This window comes from Chiloscyllium plagiosum, unplaced genomic scaffold, assembly GCF_037043375.1.
Source record: "Chiloscyllium plagiosum isolate Xiang-an unplaced genomic scaffold, Cpla_swu_hap1 HiC_scaffold_31, whole genome shotgun sequence".
Lineage (NCBI taxonomy): Eukaryota > Metazoa > Chordata > Chondrichthyes > Orectolobiformes > Hemiscylliidae > Chiloscyllium > Chiloscyllium plagiosum.
The window spans coordinates 16,572,363-16,585,665 of NW_028270169.1; the positions used below are offsets into that span (position 1 = coordinate 16,572,363).

Genomic DNA, 13,303 nt, shown 5'->3' on the forward strand with positions numbered 1-13,303 from the left:
GGTGTGTGTGTGTGTGTAGGTGTGTGTGTGTGTGTGTAGGTGTGTGTGTGTGTGTGTGTGTGTAGGTGTGTGTGTGTGTGTGTGTGTGTGTGTGAAGGTGTGTGTGTGTGTGTGTGTGAAGGGGTGTGTGTGTGTGAAGGGGTGTGTGTGTGAACGAACGTGTGTGTGTGTGAACGAACGTGTGTGTGTGTGAAGGGGGTGTGTGTGTGTGAACGTGTGTGTGTGTGAACGTGTGTGTGTGTGAACGTGTATGTGTGAGTAATAGTCACCAATGCAGCATTCTCTCAGGTTCTGAGCTGGAGTATCAACCTCTATGTTGTTCTGAGGTTTCTATAAAGGGGACTTGAACCCAGAACCTTGCAACTCAAGAATTAAGATCTCGAACCACTGATTGACACCTGAGCTCAGCTGATCCCAATAAACGCGTATTTCAATTGGCCTCAGTGACCCTGGATTACAGAGGGAGGAGTTTATAAAGAGGAAGAAAGAAAATGTGGGGGATTAAAAAGTTGCTCCTCTGTCTTGTCTCTGATGCCTTTTGCAGTCAAATAGCCCAGGAAAGATTCAACATCAAATCTTCATTCACAAGCTGCACACAGGACAGTAAATCAGCAAGGTATTGCGCCTGATACAAACACAGAATGCAGGAGGAACTCAGCAGGTCTGGCAACATCTATGGAGAGAGAAACGAGTTACCATTGAGTCAAGTACGACACTCGTTCAGAGCTGGAAGAGGTTCAGGAATGTGCTTTCAGGAAATGATGGATCAAATTCCCACCAAACAAAAAAAGGACAAACTCAAACTCTTTAAATAAAATCTTTAAGGGATTTTATAGTTTCAGTGCTTAGGCAGTTTGTTTTTAGAGGATAGAAAGATTGAGAAGTTCTTTTTTCATCTTGGTCATTTCACGCCATTGGCGAAGTACTTGAGAACGATGCAACGTCATGACATAGTTTCAGGAAGTACATCAGCAACATCTGTTGTGCTGATTCTCTGCAGGTCCCTCCAGGGAAACACCAAACAGAAAACCCTCTGTGAAACTGCAAACTTCAGCCAAGTCGCAACACAACTTGGTGTCACCCATCAACTGATGACCCACTCTCAAACACCACTTTTAGAAATCTGGCCCAGTTAAGAGTGCCCTGATGTTTTGGTGGGCAAATGGGAATAAATTCTACAGTAAACAAGGGCCAAAAACACACACCGATACACAGTCTTTCATATTCTCAGGGCTTCCCGAAGTGCTTCATGATTCCTTCTTTGTGGAACTGGAGTCGCTTGTTTTGAGGTAAATGCAGCACCACTTTGCATGACTTTGTTGTGTTCAGAAAGATGGATGATCAGATAATCGCGGCAATTCAAGGAGAAACAAACACTGTGAGGGACAGCAACAAATGTTTACTGACTGAAGCAGGGCCTTGGCTTTTGATACTGCAGCCTAGAACGAAGATCAGACATGGGTGTGATAATCCCCACAGTCAAATAGCTAGCTGATATGTCACGTGACTCAAGTACTGGAAAGCTACCAGATTGGTCAAATTAAGAGCAGAGGAAGGAGGGGTACAGTGGAGGAAATCAAGGATGAAAATATAAATCAAAACCTATTTAAATACTTGCAAGCCTTGGTGCAATTCATCACCAGGAGCTAGGCATTTATTCATAGAAAATAGCTTTGACCTTCACTCTGCATTACTAACTCGTCCAAATCACGTCACTAACTATGCAATGTGAAGGTCAAAATTACTTGCACAGAAGATGGAGATTTAGATCTCAATCCATCTCTCAGAAAAAGTACAAAATTCCCCTGAGACAGGTGACATTATGGCACAATCACAGCCAATTTTCCTATTTTGTCCTTGCCTCGCGTACTTTACCCAATTGCAGCTTACAGTCATCTACCGGCTGAGACATCTTCACTATAAATCAAGTGCACCACAATCGAGCAATTTTACACAATATCCACACTGGGGACTGCTCCACTGTGGGTCATTGAAATTGGTATTTCCACTTCGCTAGCCCCTGAACACTGAGACAAATTGTTAACAGCCAACCCAGCAGGGAGAGGGAGCTAATTCTGCACAGGAAAACACTCTGGGAGCTCAGGACCCACTTCACTCCCAGGAATCTAACCTAACTGAGACAGGAATCTTTACAAGGTGTGAGATATTGCAACTAATGAAGCAAAGAGGAGCAATGCGCATCACTTAGAAAGTGACAACAATTAATACATGAAAATGCAATAGCCAACTTTAGGAATCGCCTCATCCATAATTCTAACATCAATTCCTTCAAACCAATTAGTTCCACTCCCTGATTTCTTGCTCCCAGCCTTGCAAATGTTGTCTTCTCACATATATCTCCAATTTCCTTTTACAGGTCATTGTTGTAGCTGCTTCAGCCATCCTCTCAGGCACTGCATTCCGGATCATTATAACTTACTACATTTAAATAATCTCTGCACTTCCTAAAATATTCCTCTCCCCACCCAGAACAATCTGAAATGTGGCCTCAAGCTATTGACCCCCTTGCCAGTGGAAACAACTTTTACCCATTTACTCAACAAAGCCCCGTGCAATTTTGAACACTTCTGATAAATCTCTTCTTAAATATCTCTGTTCTAAGAAGGTCAATTTCAACTTCTTCCAGATTCTCCAGCAGCTTAATATGAAATAGTGATGGTAAATCGGTCTCATGTTAACTTCCTGCTCCTCACTGCACTCAACTCTTCAGAGCTGGGTGGATTAAACACTGACCTACAGCCAGAGTAATTGATAGCACAGCCTCAATCGAAAGTTGCAGCCACTGCGAAAAGGATGCCCTTTGAATGACTATTTATATAAAAGCTGGCCGATGTTGAAGCACCTTTTCCAGCACCCGAGAATTGGAGCAAAGGATTTCAAAGCCCTCCAAGCCACATACCATCCCGATATATAGGTATGTCACGGGGCAATATCCTGGAATTCCCTCCCTAAGAATGAGGGAGGTCGAGCTATAGTACACGGACTGCAGTGGTTCAAGAAGGCAGCTCACCACCACCTTCTCAAGAACTAGGGACAGGCAATAGATGCAGGCCCAGGCAGCGACACCAGTGTCCCACCAGTGAAGAAATGAAATAGCAGCTGCATAAGTACACAGTCGACTGGTCATTCTTCAACATACACACCCATCACATCAAAAAAGGTGTCTTTTTGATTTAGGGCAATGCCAACAAAGATCTACTCCAGTATCAGACAAGAGTGGCTACCAGGTCATTAAAGTAAATCGAATGACTAGCTTTAAACCCAAACCTAGTAGAGGTGGATTTGAAAGGGTCAGGGGTTCTGTATAAATGCTTTTCGAGCAACAATGTCAACATTATAATGTGGTTAAACCTTTTTTCGTAATTGGTTCACTGGGCAGATTCCAGGGCTGAGGGGTCCTGTTATGAGGAAAGATGAAGCAGGTTGGGTAGATACTCTTTGGGGTCGAGGAAGGATGAGACAAGATCTTGTTAAAACACTCAAGATTCTGAGGGACCTCAACAAGGCAGATGTAGAGAGAATGTTTCCTCTCATGGGGGAGAATCGAGAAGTTTAAAGGTAAGGGGATTCCAACTAAAGATGGAGAAAAGCAGTAACTTCTTCTCTCAGAGGTTCAGAGAACAATGAAGGCTTGGCCAATAAATTTATTGAGGGCTGGGTTGCACAGATTCCTGACTAACAAGGGATTTGAGGGCTCTGGGGAAAGATAGGAAAGTGGGTATGGGCCACAATCTTATTGAACAGCAAAGCAGGCTCAATGGGCTGAATGGCCTCCACGTGCCACGATTTCTTATGACTTATTGGACACCTTTCTGAACTAGGACCAGAAGTTATTAAGTCTACAGAAAAAAGGTTTAGTAATTATCTGAAAGTTCCTCAGTATAATAGCTACGTGGATGCCATCAGACAGAACGGGATTGAGAAGGGAGTAGGAACCCACTATAAAGATGGTTGGAATGACACCCATTTGGTTACAGATTCTGACACATTTGATCTGCATTCACAGGATTTTCCTTTCAGATTTCCATACTTAGGTTTTTTTTTTTAAAAACCAGCCTAAAGCTTTCTCCTTCCTATCGGAAAGATGTTGTGAAACTTGAAAGGGTTCAGAAAAGATTTACATGGATGTTGCCAGGGTTGGAGGATCTGAGCTATAGGGAGAGGCTGAACAGGCTGGAGCTGTTTTCCCTGGAGCGTCGGAGGCTGAGGGGTGACCTTATAGAGGTTTACAAAATTATGAGGGGCATGGATAGGGTAAATAGGCAAAGTCTTTTCCCTGGGGTGGGGGAGTCCAGAACTAGAGGGCATAGGTTTAGGGTGAGAGGGGAAAGATATAAAAGAGATCTAAGGGGCAACTTTTTCACGCAGAGGGTTGTTGGAATGAGCTGCCAGAGGAAGTGGTGGAGGCTGGTACAATTGCAACATTTAAGAGGCATTTGGATGGGTATATGAATAGGAAGGGTTTGGAGGGATATGGGCCAGGTGCTGGCAGGTGGGACTAGATTGGGTTGGGATAGCTGGTCGGCATGGACGGGTTGGACCGAAGGTTCTGTTTCCATGTTGTACATCTCTATGACTCGATGACTATGACAGCTAAGTGGTAATGGCACATGGAGTAACAATTTTGTACATAAAATCCAAGGCACTTCCTCAATGGCAGTTGAACTCGAAGTATGAACTATTACCACACTGACCTGCAGATCAAACAGTTCTATCCCTGGGACATGTATCTTGACAGTGAAACCAGTGTCCTGGATGACTATTACTTCTTGCTCATTCCCATCATCAACGCTAGGCTCACCATCTTCTTTCTCTTTGTGGTTTTCCACCTCAGAAAGGTTGTGTCCATCATCTCCATTGACCAATGGCATGCCTGATGGGTGGGCTGCAAGAAAACCATAAGAGATGAATTTGAAACAATTCCCTCAGCATTTCCTGTAACCAATGAGATACTCCAGTCTAGCAACCAAAACATTGGTGACAGTATTAGAGAGAAAATAAATCTCACACCAACACAGTAAGAGGCCAGTAATAGACTTGGGGCCCCACTAATGTTTCAATACAGGAAGTGCCCCAATCGTAGGCAGAAAGGCTATTCCTAAGATGCAAAGCAGTGACACAAACAAGTATGTTTACTTGGCTGAGGAGCACCATAAAAAGTTGGGTACCAACCGCCTCTTAGAAAATGACTAGGAGAAATATCAATTTGAACATTGAACACAGTCAAAAACTGGTTCTTGAAGGCAACAGCTTCCGACGAGCAAAGTGAAAATGATGGATGTTAGTCCAGTTCAAAATTATATTACAGAGATTGAGCAACAAAAATAAACTCTCCAGACTATAAACATTATTTAATAAGGCTGAAGGAAATTAGTGTGCGAAATTCCAACTTTAGCTGCCTGGCTGATTTAATCAAGTAAACATGTAGCTTGAGGAACTGTACTGTGCTGAAATAGCTCAGTTCAGCTGGAGAGCACTGGGATGATGCAGTCATTTGCTGAGTTCGATAGAAACTGGTGGGAAACCAAGCTTCCTGTTCCTACCTATAATCCAGCCTCGCCCTCCAACACTCCCATCACACAGGGGAAAAGTGCAAGGACCTGATATCAGCCAACAAACAGCTTAGCTGCAGCAGCTAGTTTCTTCTATAGGAAACCAAACTGATCAGTGTCCACACTCTACAGACCTCAGAATGGGTGAAGTATCAAAGACCAGCCAGAACCCAGATAACTCTATCCCAGCAGGAGTTAAACACATACAAGGGGCAAAGTAATCCTACGTTGTATTGGGCCAAGACTTTCACCAACTCCTTTCAAGGTCAAATTATTGTAAACTTTACAGTAGGGGGATAATACTCCACTTGAAGGGCTATAGCAGCATTTCTCTTCATTGTAAAGCAGAAGATTAAAATTGAATAGCAACTGGAGGCAGCACGGTGGCTCAGTGGTTAGCACTGCTGCCTCACGGCGCCAGGGACCCAGGTTCAATTCCAGCCTGTGTGGAGTTTGCACATTCTCCCAGTGTCTGCGTGAGTTAGGTGGATTGGCCATGCTAAATTACGCAGGGTGATGTGCAGGTTGGGTGGATCAGCTATGGGAAATGCAGAGTTTCAGGGTCGGGTGAGTTCGAGGTGTGATGCTCTTCAGGGGGTTGGTTTGGACTCGATGGGCCAATTGGCCTCCTTCCCCACTGTCGGGATTCTGTGATACTGCAGATGCTGGGATCTGTACTGAAAACAGAAAATGCTGGAGATCTGAGCAGGTCAGGCAGCATCCACAGACAGACAGCAAGCTAACATTTCAAGTCTAGATGACTCTTCATCGAAGCTCTGCTCAACTGCATTTTTTTTGTTTTCAGATTAAAGTTTGCAGGGGGTTTCAAAAAAGGACCAAAAAAAGCTCAGTTTCAAGCATCCATGCTGGGAAAGAGAATGGGAAAGGAAGAACATCACACAAGACACAACTGCAGAAGTTGTATCAGACCTCTTGCAAATGGGCAAATTACACATGCACTATGTTTTTATCAACTAAGTTAGAAATGCAGTTATTATAATTTCAATTGAATAAACTAGGTAGAGGTGGTTCTTCTATAATGCAATGGTTGTGTTCTTGTGCAGCCCTGGGAGTATAGAAAAACCGTGCTTTAGAAACACAGTGCTTAGTGTTGGCGATGTAATCGCATTACAGCCAACACGTTTAAAAATTTGCGCTTTAGAAAATGTCCCCAATTTGTCAATCAAGTTATAGCAAATCCATGTTAACGAAATGCACATTAATATACTTCTTTCAGACAAATAACACATCCATTTATTAACATATTTACAAGGTTGTACGACGCATCACACAGATGCTGGAACACACTTGGCTGATTTTGGAGATGTGATCTCAGTGTAACGTACAGGAGGGCAGCAATATTCCAACTCGTGCAAGGGATTACAGTGATTGGAGAAAGATATTCCATCCTCAAAATAATCCCCAAAACAGGTTTCAAAAAAATTGCAATCATTCATACTGATCTTTTTAAAATTTGCAGAGGGCTGTTTATCAGACTGGAGGCCTGTGACCAGCAGTATGCCACAAGGATTGTTGCTGGGTCCATTGTTGTTCGCCATTCATATGAACGATTTGAATAAGAATATAGGAGGCATGGTTAACAAGTCTGCAGATGACACCAAGCTTGGGAATGTAGTGGGTAAAAACAATGACTGCAGATGCAGGAAACCAGATTCTGGATTAGTGGTGCTGGAAAAGCACAGCAGTTCAGGCAGCATCCGAGGAGCAGTAAAATCGACGTTTCGGGCAAAAGCCCTTCATCGGGAAGGACAATGAAGACTGTTATCTAAAAGCAAACGGGATATCCACTTTTGAGAAGATTTGTGGCTCAGGGTGAGGTTCTGGATGTAGGTTTGCTTGCTGAGCTGGAAGGTTCCATTTCAGACATTTCTTCACTATACTAGGTAACACCTTCAGTGAGCCTCTGAATGAAGCACTGGTGACGTAGCCTGCTTTCTGTTTATATGTTTTGAGTTTCCTAGGGTTGGTGATGTCATTTCCTGCGGTAACATCATTTGCTATGGTGATGCCATTTCCTGTTCTTTTTTTCCTCAGAGAGTGGTAAATGGGATCCAAGTCAATGTGTTTGTCGATAGAGTTCTGGTTGGAATGCCATGCTTCTAGGAATTCTCATGCGTATCTCTGTTTGGCTTGTCCTAGGATGGATGTGTTGTCACAGTCAAAGTGGTGTCCTTCCTCACGATACTAGTGAGAGTGGGTAATGTCATTTTGTGGCTAGTTGATGTTCATGTATCCTGGTGGCTAGTTTTCAGTCTGTTTGTCCAATGTAGTAAAACAGGATATTGATCAATTGGGTCAAGAAAGGCAGATGATGTTCAATTTAGAGAAATGCAAAGTGTTGCATTTTGGTAAGACAAATCAGGGCAGCACTTACACAGTTAATGGTAGGCCCTGGGGAGAGTGTTGTCGAACAGAGAGACCTAAGGATGCAGGTACACAGTTCCTTGAAAGTGGTGTCATAGCTGGACAGGGTGGTGAAGGCAGCATTTGGCACAATTGTCTTCATTGGTCAGTGCATTGAGTACAGGAGTTGGGACATCATGTTAGGGCTGTACAAGACATTGGCAAGGCCACATAGGGAATACCGTGTACAATTCTGGTCACCCTGCTACAGGAAAGATGTTATTGACCTGAAGATATATAAAAGATATACAAGAATGTTACCAAAGACTGGAGGGTCTGAGTTATAAGGAGAGGCTGGATATGTTAGGACTTTTGTCCTGGATGGAGTTTGAGGGGTGACCTTATAGATGTTTATAAAATCATGAGTAGCATAGATAAGGCAAATAGCCAAGGACTTTTATTCCAGGGTGGGGGAGTTCAAAAATATAGGGCAGAGGTTTAAGGTGAGAGGAGAAAGATATAAAAGAGACCTAAGGGGCAACTTTTTCACGCAGAGGGTGGTGCATGTATGGAATGAGCTGCTAGAGGAAGTGGTGGAGGCTGATACAATTACAACATTTAAAAGGCATCTGGATGGGTATATGAATAGGAAGGGTTTAGAGGGATATGGGCCAAACGCAGGCAACTGGGACTAGTTAAGTTTAGGAAACCTGGTGGGCTTGGATGAGTTGGACCGAAGAGTCTGTTTCTATGTTGTATGATTCTGTTAGAGACAGGAGTGACCTAACATGGCAACATTAATCCCCCATCCTTATTTGGTGCTGCCCTGCCAGGAGACATCAACCATAGAATCAGCACTTCGACAAGAGTTAGAGACAGAAAAATTGCAGATGCTGGAATCCAAAGTAGACAGGCATGAGGCTGGAAGAACACAGCAACTAGTCAGCCTCAGGGGAGGTGGAGAAGTCAATGTTTCGGGTGTAACCCTTGATTAGGACTGGGGGTGGGTGTGAGGGGAGCTGCAGATAAAGGGGGAGGCAGGGGCAGGGTGGTGAAATGGGGATAGATGAAGACAGGTAGAGGGTATGACCTGGTTGGTCAATGGGAGGAATGAATCTGGTTGGTGGCAGGGAGCAGTGGAAGGGAGGGGGGAGGTGCTGGGAAGAGAGTTGGGGGATGGGGAGGGAGGTTATTTGAAATTAGAGAATTCAATGTTGAATCCTCCGGGCTCAACTACAGTCGGCAGGGTCCTTTCTTGTGAACAAATTGTAAGCCCCCCAAAAAAATGGCTCGTGCTAACACAATACTTCTGAAATCTAATCAATTTATGTTAAATCAAGGCCCAACCTGAAAACCAAAGCAAAATATTGTGGATGCTGGAAATCTGAAGTCTTTAAAAGAAGTGGTGAAAATATTCAGCAGGTATGCAGAGGAACAGAGTTAATATTTCAGGCGATGACCGATGGAAACAGAACACAAAGATCCCACAGCAGCACCCCTTCCTTCAGGAGCACAGACAACACTTCCAGATCAACCCAACCAACAACTCCACAATCAGGCCAACTGCTTGGTCTTATCTTTGCTGTTTGTCTTTTCTTGCTCTAAATCTAGTGCTTGCAAAATGCTAGGGGATATCTAAAGGCAGATTTAAGATGCAAACTCTATTTATTGTAAGTGTGTCTACAAGCCTCACTGTTTGTTACTTCCACAAGTTCAAACAACAATCGAGGTAATAAAAGCAGGCGAGGACATGAAAATACAGGACCTCATCAGCAAGACTCAAGATTAATTTACAACTGGGACAATTTGGAAATACCATGAAACCCAAGGGGATCGTTCAAGTTTTTTGTGATTCAAGTTACCAACAGTTTAAATTATGATTGAATTTGCACCGGTTAGGAAGTGTTATAGCTATCTGTGCACATGTATATAAGAGGGTGGTCATTGATGCTATACCCAAAAACTTAGGAATGGGATCTGTGTACTAAATTGTCACATTCTGAATCAATGCTGAATGTAAGTCAGTAATAGTAATAGCTTCTGAGGATCACTCAGAATCACAGTGGTCAGAAAATCTGTGTGCCAACATTTAACATTCCCATCATTACTCTGCCTGTCCAAAAACTGGCATCTGACAATCTGATGACCAATCTCACATTTTAATGTCACAGTAGGAGATGACAAAGAGGTAACTTGCTCTGCTGACCTGCAGGAAATTGGATGTCCCAAGGCTATGGTGGGATGCCTCTGACTTACAGGTGGATTGTAAGAAAATTACATTATCAGCTCCTATTATTCAGAGCCATTTCCATGGCCATTCCCTTGCCATTCAGAGCCATTTGCATCATCATCATCCCCTATTCAGAAATCAATAACAGCATTACAGTTGGAATGTAACTACTCCCCTACAGTTACAAAAAATACAATTCACGCCAAATCTGGCCACTAAAGGATGATTTGCATTACATTGTTTCTGGAGATGATGTGGTCACTACATTCTGTTTTGAGTGGCATGTGACTGTGGGGGAATGGCTGGGGGTTGTTTTGTGGGCATTACTGACTGAAGTAAGTATTTTGTATAAAGGATGGACTGTTTCCTTTGTTCAGAGAGCTTTTGACACGACCCTGTAAACTCTGTGAAATGGGTGTTAAAAATTCCACCAGAAAGTTTGCACTGTACTGTGCTTAATAAAATTGGGTTGTTGTTCACAGAAGTTGGTGTATTGCAGTTGCATCAAGTGTGCAAGGACTTCAGGAAAAAAGAACCTAACACTACGATTCAGAGTAAATTTACATTGTCATCTCCTACAATTCAGAATCAATAAGATCATTACAGATAAAATTCTGACCACACGTTGCAGTTAAAAAATTATTTACACCAGATCTTGCCACTAAGGAATGATCTACATCACATTGTTTGTGAAGTGTTAAGGGTTCCACCAAAGCTTGTCCTTGCTTAATAAATGTTGCCATCTGCAGTTGCATCACGTATGTAAGAATTGCAAGAAAAAGAACCTTACTATCCCAGGAGGAATAAGCAAGAGTATATTCCACCCTTTCACATAAGAGTTTGAGATACACAAGAGCTGGCGTAGGAGAGCTGGGCAGCTGCTGCCTACGACTGGCTACTTCTGCAGAGCAACTACTGCTTAAGATGGAGGCGTGAGGGCACCATTTCAAAGAGCTCCAGTGTTTTACACATTCCTCGATTAATATTTTGCTGCTGTATTCTTCCAGGAACGATGTCAACAGGAGCTATGACAGAAATGTGTGTGTAGGGTTCAAAAGACATTTTTTTTTTTAAAAAAGGGGGGGGGGGCACTGTTTCAGTGTTGGCAGAGGAAGGGGGTAAACTCATCCCTCCAGGGGTTAAAATGTGCCACACTAGTGCAAGAAAATAATTAAAAGCTGTCAAACTTCACACTGAATAATTGGTCACGGCCAATGCTACTGCTGCCAACCAACTTCCAACTGCCACAGCTGCACAATTAATATAATGAAAAGGCTTGTCTCGACAAAGAGGGGATGCTTTCTTTGCTTTTCCTCTCTCCTCCCACCTTCTTCACATCAAGCTGACACTGAACGGAAAAGCCTCTTTCTCCTCCTCCTCTTCCTGAGATTTCTATGTTGGCCAACCCCTCCTACAGCCTCGTAATCCTCCCAAGTACAAGTGTGGCCCAAGGAACCTGTGGGGTGCAGGGCAGGCAATGTCCCAGCAATATTTCGAGCTGGCAGCCCTCCCTGGCCTTTCAACTCATTTACGGCTCTTTCCGGAGTGAAATCTGCATGCTTTCTCCCAGCCCCTGAATGCTCAGGGCACGGATTCTCAATGGTGGCTATCAGCAATTCAGAGGGAACTTGCTTCAATGAAGCTGACCCAGTGCCACCATCTTTTATTTGATGGTCCCAATGGTCTTTGCAAACTGACTCAACATCAAGCACTCCAGCCTTAAAGGCAAAACGTTCACTACCTTTCTGCTCGGAGTCACACTCCTGGCTGTGACTCACTAATTCGCCTGGTGAATCAGAGCCAGTATATTCCTCTGCTGCATCTGTTACGTCAGCTAATTCCACTGGAAACTCTGCACAACATAATCTGCTGCCTGCATGGCGATCAGAGTCCTCTAACTTTCCATGAGCAGGCCAAACTCGACGTGGGCAGCCATGAAGTTTTACCATTACTTCAAGGGCACAGGGAAGGTCGTCAGATGTAGGAGACCTAGGCCCCTGCGCTGCCAGCCACGGCCCACTATTTATATCGCTACCCTTCCGACTTGATAAAAGCCCATCTCTTTCAGTGTCATCAGGAGCTGTGGTCTTCAAGGTGATGCCACTTAAAGTCAGAGAGTTATCATTCTTCAGGCTGAAGTTGCCAGTCACCGTGCTGCTCAAGATAATGTCAGGGTAACCTCGCACAGGCTGCCCCTCCTGCACACAGGGCTCAGTTTCAAGCAGGAACGTGAAACCAGAAGGTGCGACAGAGAACTCTCTCCGAGAGTCCGTCAACAGTGGCGAGCGGTCATCGCTGAAGCCTTCCTGTTGTTGCCTCAGGATCAAGTCCCTCACAAGTCTACAGCAAGCGGCAATGGTGTTTCCCATGGCGAGATGGTCACCCACTGAGAGGAGATCTTCGTGCCGTCAAAAAAAAAGACACTACCAGGATTAAGCAAGGCAGGGAACAAAGCTAATATAGTGTCCAGGTAGGGTTCAATTCACATCAAACATAACTCCGAGCAGCAGCCTGCCACCGAACGCCTGGAGGGAGGGGAATAAAAGACAGCAAAGATCCGAGTTGTCACAAAGCCCATCCAAATATTTGCAGTGGCCTAAAAAAAACTTAACAGCTGTGGCTGTCAAACTGTCCACGTGCCTCTAAACGAATCTCTCTCATGTCGCTACACTTCCCATCAATTTAAAGAGAGGGCCATCAAGTACATGGGCCCCGATATAAAATTCCAACTCACATTAGGGGGAAAAAGAAATAAATTAGCTGTAATCTTTCTGTGATTGCAACAGCTGATAACAAGTCAGCATTAGTTTTAAACAAAAAATAAAATAATTTGACCTAGAAAAGATTGTGGCAAAATGCATTTTTAAAGGAACCAAGACAACGGTACAGTGTTACTTGTAAAAGGGCTTTCAGGGCAGCAATGTGACATCCATACCAAGTATCCCAATTCAATGCCTCTGCTGGCACGGGCTCTGAGAAAGTGTCAAAAAAAAACACTTCCTTGGATCTCCTGTTACTGGAGGGTTGCTCAGACATGCCACTGTCCCTCTGGATCTACACAAAGCCTGATCTTCTGGACAGAGTCACTATATACGTCAAGGGAGAGGATTCATAGAAAAGGTGGATTTTTCTACAC

General features: G+C 43.8%; 1 protein-coding gene across 5 annotated transcripts in view; it reads right to left on the reverse strand.

Moving 5' to 3' along the window:
- LOC122563959 (CLUH binding protein of NUMT mRNA a) overlaps positions 1 to 13,303 on the reverse strand; it is a 119,740-nt gene that overhangs the window by 90,892 nt on the left and 15,545 nt on the right. For 3 of the 5 annotated variants that reach the window (XM_043718310.2, XM_043718311.2, XM_087977290.1), the window contains exon 2: positions 4,716 to 4,906. In XM_043718310.2, coding sequence (XP_043574245.1) covers positions 4,716 to 4,906 — 191 coding nt within the window. Of the gene's footprint in view, positions 1 to 4,715; positions 4,907 to 11,908; positions 12,662 to 13,303 lie in introns of those variants that run through there. The other 2 variants (XM_043718309.2, XM_043718308.2) reach the window with 1 other exon arrangement.